Source organism: Dioscorea cayenensis, chromosome 17, assembly GCF_009730915.1.
Source record: "Dioscorea cayenensis subsp. rotundata cultivar TDr96_F1 chromosome 17, TDr96_F1_v2_PseudoChromosome.rev07_lg8_w22 25.fasta, whole genome shotgun sequence".
In the NCBI taxonomy this organism is placed as follows: domain Eukaryota; kingdom Viridiplantae; phylum Streptophyta; class Magnoliopsida; order Dioscoreales; family Dioscoreaceae; genus Dioscorea; species Dioscorea cayenensis.
Window position 1 is genome coordinate 1,705,333 of NC_052487.1, and position 19,509 is coordinate 1,724,841.

Sequence of the window (19,509 nt, forward strand, 5' to 3'; positions counted from 1 at the left end):
TATATATATATATATATATATATATATGAAGCTATATATTTTGGGGATATTTGTAGATTTTTGTTTGGGGGAACCATTGAATTAAATCATCATCCAACAGCCTTGAAAACAGAGTCACTGAAAAAAAAAATTCACATGCAGATTAAAGGGCAGTTAGTGAGAAAAAGATTGATGAAAGAATTAGTCACCCATGTTAGCTAATTAATTATGTAACATTTGCATTGAAATGGCTTCAAAACTAATACAATACACACATATATGTAAGTATGCTATCACACACTTATGCATATGCATTGATTGATAAGGTTGTCATCATAATTTCTAAGAAGCACATTCTAAATATAACGAAATAATATGATCTAATTGAAAAGTTACCAATAAAAATTTATAATCTTTTATTCTATGTAAAACATGCTATAAAGAAATATTTAATTTATAATAGATAAGTTAAAATACATAGAATTACACAATTAAACACTAATATTAGTTTATATCAAACCAAACATATCTATATATATAGCATGCACCCATACCCTTACGTATACATGCATGCATTGATTGATAGATTGTTGTCATCTTTCCAAGAAGCTCAGTGAGCAGTGATCAAGATGAACGACCATCACTGATTCACTGGGACTGGTCCTCGCTCTCGTCGTTAGCCATCAGTGGAACTGCCAAGCTCCTCAACGCCATCAACCATGTTCGCTTCCGCTCCGTGATGAGTGTATAATATTTTTATATCAGTTTGTACATTCATTTGGTATGAATTATAGTGATATTGTGGAATTCGATACTAAATATAGTGTGTTTCGCATTAACAGACTTAGGGCAGCACTTCAAGATGAGAGAGAGCCAAAAGAAGCATTTTAGACCTCAAACGATGAAGTTTGAGCTCTTTTGACATTATTTGAATAAGGACATGTCATAATGGGGTGGCTTACGAGCAGCTTATGGATATAAAATATCAGACTCCAAGCCCATGGACATCCTTGGTTTATATATATATATATATAATTGGGTGCTTCGTGATGGTTACTCTGTTCATCAATGGATGCTATATATATATATGTATAATATTTTTGGTTTTAAATAAATAAATAGTGTGCAATCTCTTATATAAAATAGTAAGTTTTTAGTAACATTTACTTGTGTATATTACAAACCGTGATTTTGCTAAACAAGATGGAACATTTGCCACAAGATGTGGCACTGCTAGACGAAAACCGTGCCTGCCTAAAACCCATACCAATTGTTGTGCCAAAAAAAACTTTATTAATTATTAGTAAGATTTTTTCTTAAATATTTTTAGAAAATTTTTGTTAAGATTTACATGTTTATATTAGAAATTATGAGTTTGTTGGAAAATATGAATAATTTGCATAAGCCAAAATTTTTATTTTTAGTTTTTAATTAATTTTTATTTACAAGGTTTTCTAAGCAAACAACAATAATCTGAGATGTGAGTAAATATTTATAATGTCTCTGTGGTTATGCAGGTGAATTTTTATTTTTTACTTTCAAATTTATTTCTAAAAGGGTGGTGATAATCAATGGCATTTAGCTCAATTTTTTTTAAAAAAAAAATGGATAAACTACTAATTTATTGAAAAGAACATTCATCTCATTTATGATGACCAATAGCACTAGTTCTGGTGGTTGATCATCTTGATGGCATCTCACTAATCGCTTCTTAGAAAGATGACAACTCCATCAATTCATGCATGCAAGTGTTATAGAATGCTTACCTTTGTATATGTCTATGTATGTGCGTGTATATATATATTTATATGTTTTAAAGCTGTTTTAATCGGATGTCAAACGATTAAATAATTTAAATTCTAAAACTCCTTCACTTAGAATTATTTATTTATTTATTTATTTATCCAGTTATTTATACAAATCCGTTCCTTATACTGTAAACTTTTGTGGCATTTTATTTATTATATTATTAGATAAAACAATACAAACTTGAAAACATCTCACCAGATGGAGAATATCATTTATAATATATAATATATATTTTAAATCTTATTGGTAGATTGAACAATATATTTAAGAAACATTTAAGTTATTTAATTAAATGAAGCAAAAATATTTTGTAGGAGTAAATTAATAATTTTCCTCAATTACTAAAATCTCTCTCTTTCATAACCATAAGCCTGCAATGTTGGTATTTGCCAAGTATATCCATTGAGATTAATTAAAAAACGTAACACTAATCTAAATGATCAGGCTGAAGGAATTGAAAAAAGTATACAACCTCCGATGCAGACACGCATATACCCAAGGCAACATTCCTCAAGTATATATCCTTAACGTCTTACAATAATTATGAATGAATCAAGATAAATTTCTAAGTGAAAAAACGGCATCATGATCAACATATATACAAGTATAGAACTGAAAGATAAAAGAATGAAACAATTTATTATATTTAAGCATATGTAGAAAGAACAGGCAACAAGCTAGCTAGCATTCATCAACCACAGAACTACAAAAATCAAGAGAGCACTTGCTCGAGTAATTAACACCAGAAAGATACTAGCTCACTGAACGCTAGAATCAACAAAGAAGAGGATTAAAACGATACAAAGAAGGAAACTAATTATCATGTAGTGTTTATATATCCATCAAAGATTCAAAAGGAACAAACAAGAAGAGCTTGATGACTGATATAGCTAGACAACCCAGAGCTAAAATTAAACTGATCAAGAAATTAAGAAGAGCACCTTATTATTCATAGCAAAGTAGGAGTAATCCAGCCCACGGCTTCCCATCTGTTTTGATCAGTAGCCCAGAACATTGAGAGTCTGAGAAGCAGGCGAAATGGATAATAATCACGTAAATATACACCATCCCCCGGGCCATGCGGTTCCACTGTGAAGTCATCCCCGATAAGCAAGAACCTGTGTCTCGTGAAGAAGCGGGGTGGATTAAAATAGTTTACGTCAAGGTCTCCCATTTGATGGACACCCACCCTCAAGAAACAATATGATCTTTGATATTCGGCAGTGAAAAGAAGATGGAGGTGGCCACGAAGGTCTTGCAAGTACCTCAAGCAAAGTGTTGAATCTGATGACAGAACAGGAAGCAAGCCCCGCAATAGCAGTTTCACATCAAGACGGATTCCGATCTCCAGACTGATCTCTGTGAGTACTCCACCCTTGTTGAAGTACAAGTGGTCGTCTATGGCAACAACATCATCGGGATGGTCAAGAATCAAGAAGGTTGACCATGCTTGTTCACCAGTGTTTATGAAATTCACTTCCGAAGTGTACGGGTTAGCATCGTAAACAAGGTGGTATATTACAGTTGGGTGGTTGTCGTACTGGAAATTTCCCGGTTGGCCAAAAAGAAAGACACGGCCACGAGGTGGTACATTACGTAGAGAGGGAAGGTCGATGAAGTCATCGGTGAATGGGTTGAGGAGTCTTATCTTCAGTCTTTGTCTTTTGCGGCCACTTGGAGAAACGGGGACACTGCCTATAAAGATCCATCCATGGGAGGAGCCGAGGTAGTAACAATTGCTAACCCGGAAGGAGGCCGAGAGCCGGATGGGGATGATCTCTTTGCGGATGATATCGAACAAGGAGAGAGCCTTTATGAGGTGAGGTTCGCTGGGGCGAAGTCGGCCATTGAAGTCGACGAGGATCAATAGAGGGGCCTTTCTTCTCTCTTCTGTCTGTTGTCGCCATGCCATGCAGACAGACCGGAAGCGGACGTGATCGACTGCGTTGAGGCGTTCGGCAGTCCGAACGATGAATGTCACAGGGAGAGAGGACCAATCCCTGTGGTTGCTCATCTTGATCGATCACTGTTTCTTGTTTCTTGGAAAGACGACAACTCTGTTGAAGGGGATCAATAAACAGCGTGCATGCATGCATGCATGCCTGGGGTGTATATATATATATATAATAATTCATTGGTTATGTCTTAAACTAACTAACTGTAAAATAGATAATTTGATGTTTATAAAAAATAAGAATGAAAGGCACGTGTGCATGAAATATTGTAATCATTAAAACTTACCGTTAGAGCCGCTTTCTACGTGAGGATAACCTTTTATCATTTTGTCAGTATACGCCTTTTATCATTTTGTAAGTATACACATAAATATATTATTTAGATAAAACTAATTATAATGAAGTTTTTTAAAATTTTCACTTTATTACCTTTGATAATCCCATAACATTTTTATTTATTTTTAAATATTTTTATTTTTCACATTATTAATCTTTTAACTCATATTAAAAAATGATTAATTTATCTTTTCAAAAGAGAGCTTCAACCTTTCACCATCATGGATTGATATTTCACCCTGGTATTAGTTTAGGGTTAATTATTTAAGTAGGCCAATTAACTATAGTCTTGTTATTTGACTTTAGTAATCAAAATTCAATTTGCATCGAAATAATCATTCATCTTTAATTTTGTTTCACCACTTGATTGCTTTTGGAATCAAATAGCAGGCGTGACCATAGGAAAATAAATCTGTAGCAACTTTTCTGCGAAACATCATCCATTCTATTTAGTGTGTACATGTCACCCAACTTGTTCACATCAGCCAAAGTCTCTTTGTTAGCAGCCTTTATCCTTTTCCTCCCCCTTCACCCTAAACAGAGAGTGATACCAGTGGATAAAGAAGCCCCTACAAGCTAGAGAGAGCAAGAGAAGTTGTTTATTTCGCCGTTACAAGGGCGAATGGGGAAATATAGCTGGATGGCTGGGGATGTTGAATAGGGCTTATTGCCTAATGTGAACACTCTTTTGAAGCCTTAACCCTTCCTGCCTCCTGCTGCACTATTTATACAATGGAAACTAGTTTATTGATCACAGGCCCATCTCGTTCAAATTGATCGCAGGTTGTATAATTTGTTCTTGTTAAAATTGCAAAACTGGTACATGTGGGGATGTTGAGTAAAATGTGATCTCATGGTAGTATCTCTAAAATTTCTGGAATGCTAGTCATTTTTATATAGTTTCTAATGATGTTTTTCTCTTTGTTTTGATTAAAGGTGCTCTTTTTTTTAATTCATTTACATCTATGAGGTTAGTGAATTATTTTTTTTTATATATTTATAGTTGTTGATGATGGTTTTTTTCTATGTTTTCAAAAAATTAGTCATACATTAATTAATTCAATAAAAAATTAGTACAATTCATAAAGCAACTGATTTTTGATAGGAGCATCTACTGGAATCACAATTCGATTATGTTTCCATAAAACATCATGTTTCCAGGAAAAATTGGTGTCACTAAACGTAGCATTCTGCAATTCTGCAATTTTCTGGACACAAAACTGATCAAGCTATTGTAATTCTTTTATCTGTGTCCACAAATTACAATGCATAGTGGAGAAACCATAAAAAAATTTCTTGATAGTGCATCGGCCCCTACATTTTCCTTGCCTGGTCGATATTCAATTTTAAAATCATATCCCAGTAGTTTGGGTAGCCAACGCTGCTGTTCTGGTGTTTGGATTGATTGCTGACAAAGATGTTGCAAAGCCTTCTGATCTGTCTTGATGACAAATGGATGACCAAGAAGATAATGACGAAATTTATTGACTGCTTCAGTAACAGCATAGAGCTCCCTTACATATGTAGACTGTTGTTGCATCCTTGGAGTCAATTTTTTTTAATAGAAGGCAATAGGATGATTTTGCTGACTTAAAATTGCTCCAATGCCTTTACCCGAGGCATCTGTTTCTAGCACAAAAGGTTTAGAAAAATCCGGTAACTGCAAAACTGGGGCTGAAATTATCACCGATTTCAATTTTTCAAATGCCTTCTGAGCTTGATCTGTCCAATGGAAATTATCCTTCTTGAGAAGGTCAGCCAAAGGATGAGCAATTTTAGCATAGTGATGTATAAACCTTCTATAGTAACCACTAATGCCCAAGAATCCTCTCAGTTGCTTGACATTAACAGGTACTGACCAATTTACAATATCTGAAATTTTGGTAGGGTCCATGTGTACACCATTATCAGATATAACATGACCTAAATAGTCAATCTCTAACACCCCAAAACTGCAATTACTGAATTTGGCATACAAGTGATTGTGTTGTAATGTCTGTAAAACTTTCTCCAAATGTTGCAAATGAGTGTCCCAATCCACACTATATACCAATATATCATCAAAGAATATTAGTACATACCTCCTCATAGCAAAATTGAAGATATTATTCATTAGAGCTTGAAAAGTTGCTGGGGCATTAGAGAGCCCAAATGGCATGACCAACCACTGAAAATGTCCATGATGGGTACGAAAAACAGTCTTATACCTGTCATTAGGATGCACCAAAACTTGATGGTAACCTGAGCGTAAATCCAATTTACTAAAAAATTTTGCACCACCCAGTTCATCAAGAAGTTCATCTACAGCTGGTATAGGGAATGCATCTTTTACTGTGATAGCATTTAATGCCCTATAATCAGTGCAAAAACGCCAAGTTCCATCCTTTTTTTTTACCAGTAATACAGGTGAGGAGAAAGGACTTGTACTGTTTTCAATTAGCCCTTCAAACAACATTTGTTGAACTTGTGCTTCAATTTCTGTATTCTGGCTGTGAGGATACCTGTAGGGTTTCACCTTAACAGGTTGAGCAGTGGGAAGCAATTCAATTCTATGATTACACTGTCTTGAAGGGGGCAGACCCACTGGAATGGTAAACACCTGTTGATATATTAAGAGTAAATTCTGTAAAGAAACAAGCATAGTAGGAGAAAATTCCAAAGTCTGAGTACAGTTCGGAAATGCTGATAGAGTAGAAGCTGTTGACAATTCTAACTGTTCACTGTCCACATCAGAAACTGTATAACATTCAGCTATGGCATTAGTAGTGCGCAAACGATGTAATTGGTGCAGAGAAGTAGAATGAGGTGCTCAAGGATGTTCCCCTTGCAATTTAATGAATTTCGAATCAGCATGAAACTGAATGAATCGTGCATTATAGTCGACCATATGTGGTCCCAATGTTGCTAACCAAGCTGTACCCAAGATCAATTCAGTTCCAGCAATTGGCAGAATATAAACAGGTACTGTAATCTGATTTCCCTGTACAATGATAGTTAAATTTGGAAGAAATCCTTCAACCTGAAGAGCATTACCATTACCCACCATAACTTTAATTGGACTTGCAGGCTGAATGTCCAAATGTAAAAACTGAGCCACCCGAGGCTGAATGAAGTTATCGTCACTTCCTCCATCCAAAAGGATCTTAATTGGATATCCTTTTATAGTGCCCGCGAACCTTAATGTCCCCGAGAGTGAAGAAGAATTCATAGCATTTAGAGCCAATTTAGAAGTAGATTCCTCTTGATTTTGTGCAGTCTCCAATTCCACCACAAAATCAGCATCTCTAGGATCCAATTCATCAGGAGGTTTTGTGTCCCATTGTAATAATAACAATCTCTTGGTGACACATCTATGATTAGGCGTGAATTTTTCATCACAGTTAAAACATAGTCCTTTTGCTTTCCGAACCTGCATTTCTTGAAAACTAATCCTCTGGAATGGTTGAGAATTGTTTGCAGTAGGGCCATTGTGTGGAGGACCAGAATTATTTATAGAGAGTGGAAGAGTTTTTGGTACTGCTGTGTTGAATTTGCTAGGATTGGCACTGCTATTGATATCAGGAGAATATGTAAATTTCTTAGTAGGCACAGTAGCAGAATATTTCTTTTCATACAAGCGAGCCAGAGAGGCAGCCTTAGGAAGAGTCATAGGCTTCAAAGGAATAATGTCTCGTTGAATATCCGCTTTCAGACCACCAATAAAGCAAGCTATCAAAGCTTTAGAACAAACACCCTCCACCCTGTTGGCTAATGCAGTAAACTTGTGATAATAGGCAGTGACTGAATCCTCTTGAGTAAGTCTAAAAAGTGAATACTCAGGACTCTCATAATCTGTAGGTCCATAATCCTCCTCCAGAGCTGTAACTAAATCAGCCCAACATGACACAGTACCTGTTTTGATAAGCATCTGATACCAAGACACCACTGGTCCATCCAAATGAATGGAAGCTAGTTCCAATCGATATGGATCTGAAATTCTATAATATGTAAAGAATTGTTCAGCTCTAAAAATCCAATTCAATACCTCATCTCCTTCAAATAGTGGAAAATCCACCCGCACAGCCCGATTCTGGAGAGGATGTAATTTACCCGATGCCTCTATGTCAATAGGAGAGTTCTCATCTGCAAAATCCAAACGCAAAGAAGCATCTGGCTCTACTGTGATGCTAGGTTTTGGAACCTGTAAAGCTTCCAAACATTTAGAGATATTAAGCAGAGAGTCTTCTAGGATTGTTACCCTCCCAGTCATTTTTGAATCCCGTTGATCAATGATGGCCAACAGACGCTCATCTCTTTGATCCATGAGTGCAAACATGGTATCAATCTTCACAGTTAGATCCTTCATCCTCGTACCCTCAGCCATGAGTCAGAACGAAAGCACCAAAAATGTAATGATACTTCAGAGAAAAATTTCCAATTCAATCTCTAAACAATCTTCAGATCAATCAATAGATCAAATCACTCTGATTACCCAGAACTAAATTGAGTAAACGATGAAATGAGTTCACAATATCTCAGCAAATAAGCATCAATTTAGTAAACAGAATTCAAAATAGTGCAGATCCAGAGAAAATAGCAGTAAAAAACAGTAAGATAACTTTGGGAGACACTCCCTCCTGCCGCCGGTCGCCAGAAGAACTCGCCGGAGATGACCAGAGCTCAGGCCTCTAACTTTACTCTAATACTCTCCTTCCTTCCTTTTAGCTTTCCCCCCTCATCCTTTTATATATTAGCCAGCTCACCCTAACCAAATCGCCTTTCCCATTCTTCATTTGTTCACGCTGTCACCCACACAGAACTCCGTTAGGCATGTGTTCGCTCTACGTGCTCTTCCACTGCGTCGCCACGTCACCCCGTTATTCACCTCCCCATTAGTTGCCTGCTCTTTTGAATGTTCAACCCCCGTGCTCTGCACGTGAGGCTGTTTAAACACCCACTGCCTCGACGCCTCATTCCCAGCCTTCACAACATGCAGGGTCAGATTAATTTTCTATTTGAGTTTCATTATTTCTTTTGTGACTCTGTTTAGATTATTAGTGATCTACACACCAGCTGGAAGTAACTGAGAGCTAGTGACGAGACTCTTTTTGCTCATTGACTTGTGCAAGTAATTTTTCTATCTTTCAAATTGACTTGTAAGCAATTTCTCATTAGTTTCTGTGTTTCATTAATTAGTCCCCATGTCTAGATGGCTAACAAGATTTGTAACTTAATTATTGGTCATTAATCTTTTTAAAGAAAAAAACATTCAATGCATATATATGCTTCTATATCATCTTATAATTAAACTGCCTACCTTCTATATATATCATATCATGTTGAATAACAAAAAAAAAAACAGAGGACTCTAATTTAGAAACTACTGCCATGTTCAAGAAAAACCAAGAAAGAACTGAATGAAATGAAGGGCTTGAATGAGCATGTATATATCCTCCAAACAAGTGACCTAGCTTCGAAGTTATCCAAGACATTGCTCAAGAATCCAAGACATTGCAACAAAAACATCAAGATCAGCTTACAAGTCTAGCTAAGATATATAATAGAAAAATTAATGAATTGCAGTCATGAATGGAAACCTATTTATTTAATTTGAGAAATAATAAAGATCAAATTGGCATTTATGAAGTAAAATAGAACAATAGAAATCAAGAAAGAACTAATATATTAACTTGAGCAGTTACCATAGAATGAAAACGAGAACTAATTAAAATGATACAGAGAAGGTATGATCCAGTGATCATGTTCACCTATGACAAATTAATTCTCAGGAGACAAACAAGGAGTAATCCAGCCCACGAGTTTCCATTGGTTTTGACCATTATTATTATTATTATTATTATTATTATTCCAGAAGCTTGAGAGTTTGAGAAGCAGGGGATATGGATGGTAGTCATCCACATGTACACCATGCTGTTCCTTTCGTAATTCCACACGCAAATCATCCGAGATAGCCAGGCACTCATGTATTAGTAATAGCGTGCTTGGTGGCTCAAAAAGGGGCACGTCAAGCCTGCCTCTTGGTATGATTTTAGCCTTGATGAAACAATACAAGTTGGTCCGATGGTTGGAAGTGCAAACAAGATGGAGTTTGCCATAAATGTCTTCAAAGGACCTCAATGGAAGTGCTACGTCAAAGAACTGACAAGGAAGCAAGCCCGGCAATAGTGATTGAGAATGAACAGGCTCTCTTTTCTTCAGATCGATCTCATAGAGTACCCCTTTGACGCAGGCATAGATGCGGCGGTTACAAGAGACAATATCATCAGGACGATCATAAAATAAGAAGGACTCCCATTCATCTTCACCAGGACTGTTGATGAAGTACACTCTACCAGCAACATAGTAAACCACAGTATTCACATTATCATTCACAGAGACAAAGACATGACCTCCAGGTCGACTGGTCAGTGAGGGGAGTTTGATGATGTAGTGGTCGATGAAAGGGTTGAAGATTGTTATCATTAGTTTTTCTTGATTACCATTTTGAGCGAGTGTATTGGCCAACAATGATGGTTCTGATGGAGGAGCCGAGGTAGTAGGATTTCTTGACAAGGGAGTATAGGATTATTCGGTGTTCAAAACACGCAGCGGAAGGCGAAATAATCCAATGGCGGATCTATTTGTATTTAAAATTCATTTAACTAGTAATAGATCGAATCTAAAACATACCTTTTGAAACAAATTCCCTTTTTCTTTTCGCTCAAAACCTCTTCGATAATGCGAAGACTCTATGCGTATCCACACCGAGACAAACCTTTGCTATCAACCCTTTGACAAAATGGAATCAACGAACAACTTGAATAATAGGTTTTGACTCTCAAAACTCACTTGATGGAGAGTCAAAACTCTCTTGATGGAATATATCTTTTTTACTCTCACTTGAATAGAAAAAAAAAATTACTTCCTAACTTATCATCACCTTTTTTTTTTTAAGCCAATGTATGAGGCCTTGTGTATATTCTCAAAACCTTTGGGTTTTTCATTTTTATTATTTTAACCATCTTTTGGTTTTCCCAAAACCATAACCATCAAACATTCATGTGGCTTTTGGTTTTCCCAAAACCATGACCATCACATGCAATCATCATTCAATTTGTCCTTTAATATTAATTATATTCTCTATGCTAGTAAAGAATATAATAATATTCCATTTGGACTAATTAATTAATTTATTTGATTAATCAAATAATCTTATTTAATTATCAAATAATAAAATAATTAATCCTTTAGCAAAGATTAGAACACTCGTTAGTGTGTGACCCCATAGGTTCAATGCTAAGCCGGTAGCAAATTAGTCATACTAATTTACAAATCAAGGTTGGTGTCTAGCAACACTCCTTAACGACCAGATAGCATGAAATATATAAATATTCTCAAGAACCCGTTGAAGAATAATGTAATATTTTCCTTCTGTCAATAAAGCCCCGGGTTAACCCTAGGATATGGTTGGACTGTCAAATCCCAATAGGTTACCAACTATGTTTCATGTCAATTATAACAGACCAACGAATGACTTAAGAAACTCTTTTTCTTCTTCATTCAATTGCCTTGGCCAAGGACTTAATATAGTCATTATAAATAATGACAACATAGAGCTCAAACTCATTACCAAGAGTTAACAGATTCTATCTTGATCAATCATTAATTCTACAAGTATTTAATCATACCCAATATCTTTTCAACTATTGCCCTAGGACAATAGATATCCAGAATCAAAGTATGATAAACAACTTGTTAATTACTATGATGATCTCAGGTCAAAGGAACTATTATATCTCATTCTTCAAGAGAATATCCTATTGACAGTTTATGGTAAAATTAACCATTAGGAATCCTCAATTGAGTCAGTTCAATGATCATATCTTCATATGCATCATCTATATATGTGATTTAGTTAATGAGATCAACTAATCTTTATCTTATAGAGACTATCACACATATATTGATCAAAACGGATCACTAATGTCCTATTCTTAATGATCCCGTGCCCAAGAACCTTGTTTAGATTAAATAGTTTAAGACTTAACTCTCATTATTATGATCTCCATTATAATGAAAAGTCTCTAAATTTAATCAAGGACATTATCATATTAAACACTTAACATGATAAAATAAAGCCATATATTAAACAAACTGCATTGTTTGAAATGTATTCAAATTATTACATAAGAGATTGGGTCTAGGGCATATCAACTATATCCCTAACAGGGAGGAGACCAAGAGAGGGATGGGGATGATCTCTTTGCGGATGATGTCAAAGAAGGAGAAAGACTTTATAGTGAGATTATGTTTGTGGAAAATGTCGAAGAAGGAGAGATCCTTTATAATATCAGTGTCTTCTTGTTTCTTCTTAAAGTGGGTGATCAAGATCAGAAGAGGGGCCTTCTGGCGTTCGTGAGTGTACCTGCGCCATTTCCAGCAAACGGAGCGGAAGCGGACGTGGTCGACGACGTTGAGGAGCCTGCCGATGTAATTGATGGCTAACCACGGCAGCGAGGACCAGTCCCGGTGGTGGTCGTTCATCTTGATCACTACTCAATGAGCTTCTTGGAGAGAGATGACAACGATCTATCAATCAATGCATGCAATGTATACTTAAGTGCATGGGTGCAAGCTATATATATATATATGTTTGGTTTGATATAAGCTTAATGCATGTTAGTGTCTAATTGTATGCCTCTGTGTTTTAACTGATACTATTATGAAATAAATACGTACATATAGCTCAATTTTTTTTACTAAATTTAAAAATATATAATTAAATGGATGAAATTAACATATAAATATTTTTTTAATTGTAACTCCAATTTTTGTTTGTAACTTTTCAATTGTAAAATGTTGTTTGGCAATGTTTAAAATGTTTTTTAATATTTTTTTAAAACAATTTATAGTATTAATATTGAATACTCAAGACTATCATAAAATTATATTTTCATCCCAATTAATTTTTAGTTAAGGTTTTGTTTATAAAAGTTTTAAATATTTATACTAATTGTATAAAATGTCATTGAGTGTTTAAAAATATTCTAAAGTTCATATTAGGGATGGGCATAAAATGGGGAATCTCTCTACCTCTCTAGGATCCACCCTATTATGGTGAGGAATCCCTAGTTTTACATAGATTAAAGATTATATGTATGAACTATAACTCAATTTTTTTTATAAATTTAAAAATATATAATTAAATGGATGAAATTAAAATTAAACTATTTTTTAATTGTAACTCCATTTTTTTTTGTAACTTTTCAATTGTAATATGTTGTTTGGCAATGTTTAAAATGTTTTGTTTTTAATTTTTTTTAAAACCATTTATAGTATTAATATTGAATACTCAAGACTATTATAAAATTATATTTTCATTCCAATTAGTTAAGATTTTGTTTATAAAAGTTTTAAATATTTATACTATTTGTATAAAATGTCATTATTGAGTGTTTAAAATATTCTAAAGTTTATATTAGGGATGGACATAAAATGGATAATCTCTACCTCCCTAGGATCTACCCCATTATGGTGAGGAATCCCTAGTTTTTCACCAAGAATGGGGAAACTAAATTAAAATTTAATCTCCGAAGTCTATTGCGAGATGAGGTGAGGGGAGGACTCCCTACCCCGCGAGATCCTTGTTTCCAGTAATAAATTTAATTTAAAATAAATATATATTTTATAATGGAGTTAAAAGAAAGTTTTTAACTTATTAATAAATCCGGTGACCTACCTGGGTATTCCGATCTCGGGAAGAAGGCCTCGTAGGCAAGATTAGGAAAGCCTCATTGTCAAAGTCAGTCATAGGCTTTCCTCTTGGAAGGCTCAGCATCTTTCCTTGGGAGGTCGTCTCACCCTTGTCAATTCGGTCTAAACAGCAATTCTAACTTACTGGATGTCTATCTTTAGACTGCCTAGTTGGGTGATAAAAAAAATTAATTGGCTGAGAAAAAATCTTCACTCGGGTTGTAGATTGATGTGTTGGCAAAATCTATGTCGCCCAGTGACCAGGGGGGTTGGGGCATTCTTGACCTTTCCATCTTCAATTCTGCATTTTAGTAACTATTTTTAAAATTAAAGTTATAAATAAAATTATAAATAAAATTTCTATTTATCTTAATAATGATATCAAATTACGTAAATTTAAATAATTATATTATTTTAATTCTATATTAATCATAATGGATATTTAGATAATAATTTATTTTTTAAAATTTAAAGTGTAGTTCAATCTTTTAAATCACTTATATAAATACTACCATTGAGATCCCACTTATGTTCTTAATTATGAGCACCGAGCCCATCGATTCAAAGAGTTCATCTCAATCTCATAGAGGTACGTATCTAACAAGATGTCATATCGATAATGTAGAATGCTTAATTGGATAAAAATTTTACTCTAAATTCTGGAGTTTTAGGAGGATTTGAGCTTTTTACCGTGTTTACATGCTAGTGTAGTTAATGGATTATATGTGGGTTTTTTAAGAATTTAGTGGAGCATCTGTTCTCTGACAACTAGAGCTTGGAGGTCAGGTTTTCATTTCATTTCCGTAGTTGTTGGAAACAATCAAATTGCTGCTTTTGAGTTGTTTGCCATCCTAGGGTTTGAGATGATTATAAAGCTTGGGTTTTGTATTTTATTAGCACAGTTATTTTTTAAAAAATATAGATTTAGTGACAATTATATATATATATATATATATATATATATATATATATATATATATATATATATATATATATCCATGATTTAAAACTAAAATAATTAATTACAAAAATATGGAATTTGATGATTGCCTTCAAAATAAAAAGATATTTAAGAAATATGCAAATTAAATGATTAATAAATAACTTTATAAAATCATTTCAAAATTAAATAATTTTTTTTATTATTAATAAAAATTTTCAAAACCCAAGTTATTTTGGGTGAGCTGAAATTTGATTTTGATTAGATTTGATTTAGGATGAGATGATAATAGAAAATATTGACAAAATTGTTAATGTTAGTTTGATTATAATTAATTTTTTGTTGGGATTAAATAATTAAAAACCAACAAAACAACACTTGTTTCACTTAGTTTATTTATTTTCTTTTCTTTTTTTTGGGGATATGTGATTCAATGACCTTAAAAGGTGCGCGCTTGTTTTTATCTAATTTTGTTTTATTTTATTTTGTATGTTTTCGTTTTCGTTGTAAAAATTATGTCATAAATTTATAACATTTAATATATATATTATAATTTTGAAAGCATATATGGCAGGGCACTAGTTAGACAAGAATTGGTATAGTTTAGTTATAATCAATTAGTAAACTATATGAATTCTCTTGTTTTGGGTATTTTTCATTGATATGTTTAATGGACAATGGAGAATTTTATGAGATATTAGTAATGTGTTCCTTTAAATAAAAATATCTGAATTAAACATAAGAAAATCCAAATAGACCAATTGTATAAACTACAAATAAATTTTACATATCCTAGTTAAACTAAAATCCGATGATTTAAATTAATGTTGTCATTTTATGAAATCATGGATGTATCATATATTATTATTTTTTTTAAACCAGCAGGAGTTATGGCAGATTATGCAAGTCTTCATAAGGACATATTGCAAGAGATCCTAAAGTTCTTATCATTTGCAGACTATATTCGATTTGGTGCAGTGTGTTCACAGTGGTATGAGGTGTGGTATGAGGTGGTAAAAGAGAAACATTACTTCCCTTATTTGCTTTTCTTTGATGGAGATTTCCCAATGATTTTTAACATATTAGAGAATGTGGTTTACCAAATAGAAATATCGGAGCTACAAGAGATGCATTGTGTTGGTTTTTCACATGGGTGGCTAATTATGATAAATCCGTCATTTGATATAAAATTGTTGAAACCCTTTTCGAAAACTCAGGTCAACTTACCTCCAGTGCCATTTTTTTGGACCGAAGAAGATTTTGATATACTTATTAATAAAGCAGTAATATCATCAGATCCTTCGAAGAGTTCCAATTATATTGTAGCTGCTATTTATCATTGGAGTTACAGATTAGCATTTTGGAAACCAGGTGACTCGGAATCGACCGTGATAACCAGTACTTTTATTCTTGAAGACATTATTTGGTACAATGGAGCATTTTATGTGGTTGGAAAGGATAGTCAGGTGTGTCGAGTTGAATTTGGTATGAATATTAAGCTAATAGAAATTGCTTCCCAAGATAAGTGGGACTCACATAGAAAGAAAATCTATATGGTAGATTTTATGGGAGATCTACTCCTTATTTATAGGATGATTTATCCCACTGGTTATAATTCCCTAAAGACAAAGTGTTTCAAGCTATTTAAGCTAGATCTAGAAGAGAATCAATTTGTTGAGATGAAAAACATAAATGGTTTTGTTTTGTTTTGTTTTTGGGTTCTAATTATGCCATGTTAATTCCAACAACTACTATGGAGGATAAGACAAAAAATAATAGGATTTATTTTTGTGATGTCAATATTTATGACAACAGTCGAGGTGGATACAACGACTCGGGTAGCTACGACATAACAGACGGAAGCATCACACCATTCCCTTTGCTCAACATTCGTCACCAAGCAAAACGGCCAATATTCATACATTTTAACCCATGTATATGATAGCTTTAGATTATTTTAAATGTAAAAAGCACAAAATTGTCTATCCAAATATATTTAGTAGATCTTTTACTTCGTCAACTATTTTTTTGTTTTTTTTGGTTTAGAAATTTGAAGTAGAATATATATCATTTATCAAATTTTCAAGAATGAATTTTATACTTTCTTTGTGTGGACATGGTTTGCCATATTATTTTATTTTATTTTTTATGAAATGTAAATACCAATATTTATTATTAACGTTGGTAAAACAGAAGTTTAACAAAGTTATTTTTAATATAATTAACATAAAAGATTACATCACAATACCATTGGCATAGGACAATTACCATTAAACAGAAGTAAAACAGAAGGTAAAATTATTTTAATATAAATATGCCAAGGACAATGAGAGAATATTTCAGGGTTAATATATATAAATTTTAAATAAACGCTTCATTATTTTGAGTTTCAAGACAGCAAACTAATGTCCCAAACGACACCCATCCCTCACAAGTTATTTATTTATTTATGGAAAAATTGCTTGCATACCCCTGCAAAACCATGAAATTGCTTAAACACCCCCATAAAAATATTATTTGCTTGCATACCCCCATAAAACTAACTTTTTTACTTACCGTTAGTTACCGTTAGCCACCGTTAGGGTTTATGGAATTAACCATAGTTCCCACTTAACCCAACTTAACAAAATTACCCAATTACAATTAACATTTATTCAAAACTTCTCAACCACTCAGCCGCCATCTTTTGAGGTTCCCTTCTCACCAATCCCTTCAAGCCACGTCATTTCACTCGCCGACTCTTTCAAATCGGCGTCAGAGACATCTACACCGTCCCCGGAGGTTTCAACTTAACCTTACTGGACCATCTCAACGCCGGCTACGCCCGACGCCGTGGCATTTACGCATGTGCCATTGTCTTCACCTTCAGAGGTCTCAGCGTGATCAACACCGTCGCCGGAGCTTACTCGGAGAATCTCCCAATTTTAAAGAATTTTATGGGGAACTTGTTTGTTCAAAAAATTTGATGTCCTTTAGAGAATTTGATGGTAAAAAACTTGATATTGGATGGATGTTCAAAAAATATTATTAGACTTCTTTCTTATGAATTTCATATGTGATTATATTTTGAGTAGGTGTATGAAATTATTTGCTATATATTGTTACATGTCGTAATTTTTACCTATTTTTAGGCTGTGTTTGTAAAGAGCATGTGATAATGTAAAATTTTTTAGAGATGTTTGTAAAACCTTAAAAATATGAATTTACTCACAAATTCATAATTTTTAATAATTTTTAAAAATAATTAAAGCATATATAAAAGAATTACATTGGTTATCTATAACTTCAATAATTTAAAGTCTATAAAATATAATAAACAAATTGATGGGTATATTAACAAACCCATAATGGTCATTTGTTGAATTAAGTGAGTAATGTCTACAAAATAAGAAAAAAAAAATTTAGAGGGGTATATAAGCAAACCCATTTTGGTAATTTACCATTATTCCATCCATTGATTTAACACCATTAAGAGTCAATATAACCATAGAGGCATATAAGCAAATATAATTGATTTGTAGGGGTATACAAGCATATATCATTTTTATGAGGGTATTTAAGTAAATTCATGATTTTACAGGGTTATGCAAGTAAAAATCCCTTTATTTATTCATCTATCTATTGTGGGCCCAGCTTTTAGTCCCCATTCATTTGTGGGTGTGCCGGAGATAAAGACCCGGCCCCAAGGTTGATCATCCAGCAATGGGAGGTTGATGATGCCGTCCTCAGTGAATGGATTGAGGAGTGTGATCCTTAGTCGATCTTGATTACCATTTTGAGCAAAAGTATATTTGCCAATGAAGATCCATATATCCACGGGAGGAGCCTGTTGAGGATCGCGACGCCGGCAAGCCTCCGCCTGTGTCCCCTGCTGGAGAGAAAGATGCAGACAAAGAGATTAGTATATGCAGTGCCTGTGAAGAAGACGAGAAGAAGAGGCAATGGTTCTCAGTCAACTCAAGTCAAGAGAATGAATAAAACTAAAAACTTGCTCATATAACCAATGAGCTATCAGTCTCCATACTATTAATAGTCAAAAGTAAACCCAAACGCTATAACACTACTAGCGACCTGATTGGCTAACTTAAGCCATTAAGATACATTTGGCCAGCATGATTCATTAAGTTAAACTTGATTGGCCAGCATCCTTAACACAGATACTATATAATAATATTAGTCAAAAGTTTAAAAAGAAAGTCTCCCGCTTTCCTTGAGCAACCATGCCCAGCCATTCCTTCACCCCATGCTGCGCACCCTCCATCCATGCCGCCATCATGCTCCAGTCCAGAGATCCACCATGCTTCCCACGACTTGGATGACGAACGCGCTGCACCAGGCTTCAATCACGGCACCACCTCAACACCAACAGAGCCGAGGTACGTAGTGGGAATCAGGAACGCCCTGGTAGGCTAGGGGCCGGAGGGGGATGATTATTTTCCCGATGATATCGAAGAAGGAGAGAGCCCTTATGCTATCATCTTCGATGTCAAGGTCGGCGAGGATCACAAGCGGGGCCTTTTGATGTTCTCTTGTGTGTCTGTGCCATTCCGAGCAAACGGAGCGGAAGCGGATGTGGTCGACAGCATTGAGGAGCTTGGCGGTGCCACTGATGGCTAACGATCGGAGCGAGGACCAGTTCCGGTGGTGGTCGTTCATCTTGATCACGACGCACTGAGCTTCTTGGAAAGATGACAATGATCTATCAATCAATGCATGCATGTATACGTGTAAGTGCATGGGTGCATGCTATATATATAT

At 34.4% G+C, this 19,509-nt stretch overlaps 2 protein-coding genes across 2 annotated transcripts; one reads left to right on the forward strand and one right to left on the reverse strand.

Annotated features, from left to right (window-relative positions):
• Window positions 1-5,637: 5,637 nt before the first annotated feature.
• On the reverse strand, window positions 5,638-8,442 carry LOC120280470. The gene is made up of 2 exons (XM_039287328.1): window positions 6,999-8,442; window positions 5,638-6,815 (listed from the first exon to the last, which is right to left on the reverse strand). The coding sequence occupies exons 1-2, from the start codon at window positions 8,440-8,442 to the stop codon at window positions 5,638-5,640; spliced, it is 2,622 nt and encodes an 873-aa protein (XP_039143262.1).
• A 7,199-nt stretch (window positions 8,443-15,641) lies between these two features.
• LOC120280472 (putative F-box protein At2g33190) lies at window positions 15,642-16,490 on the forward strand. The gene has a single exon (XM_039287330.1). The coding sequence runs from the start codon at window positions 15,642-15,644 to the stop codon at window positions 16,488-16,490; it is 849 nt and encodes a 282-aa protein (XP_039143264.1).
• Window positions 16,491-19,509: the final 3,019 nt, after the last annotated feature.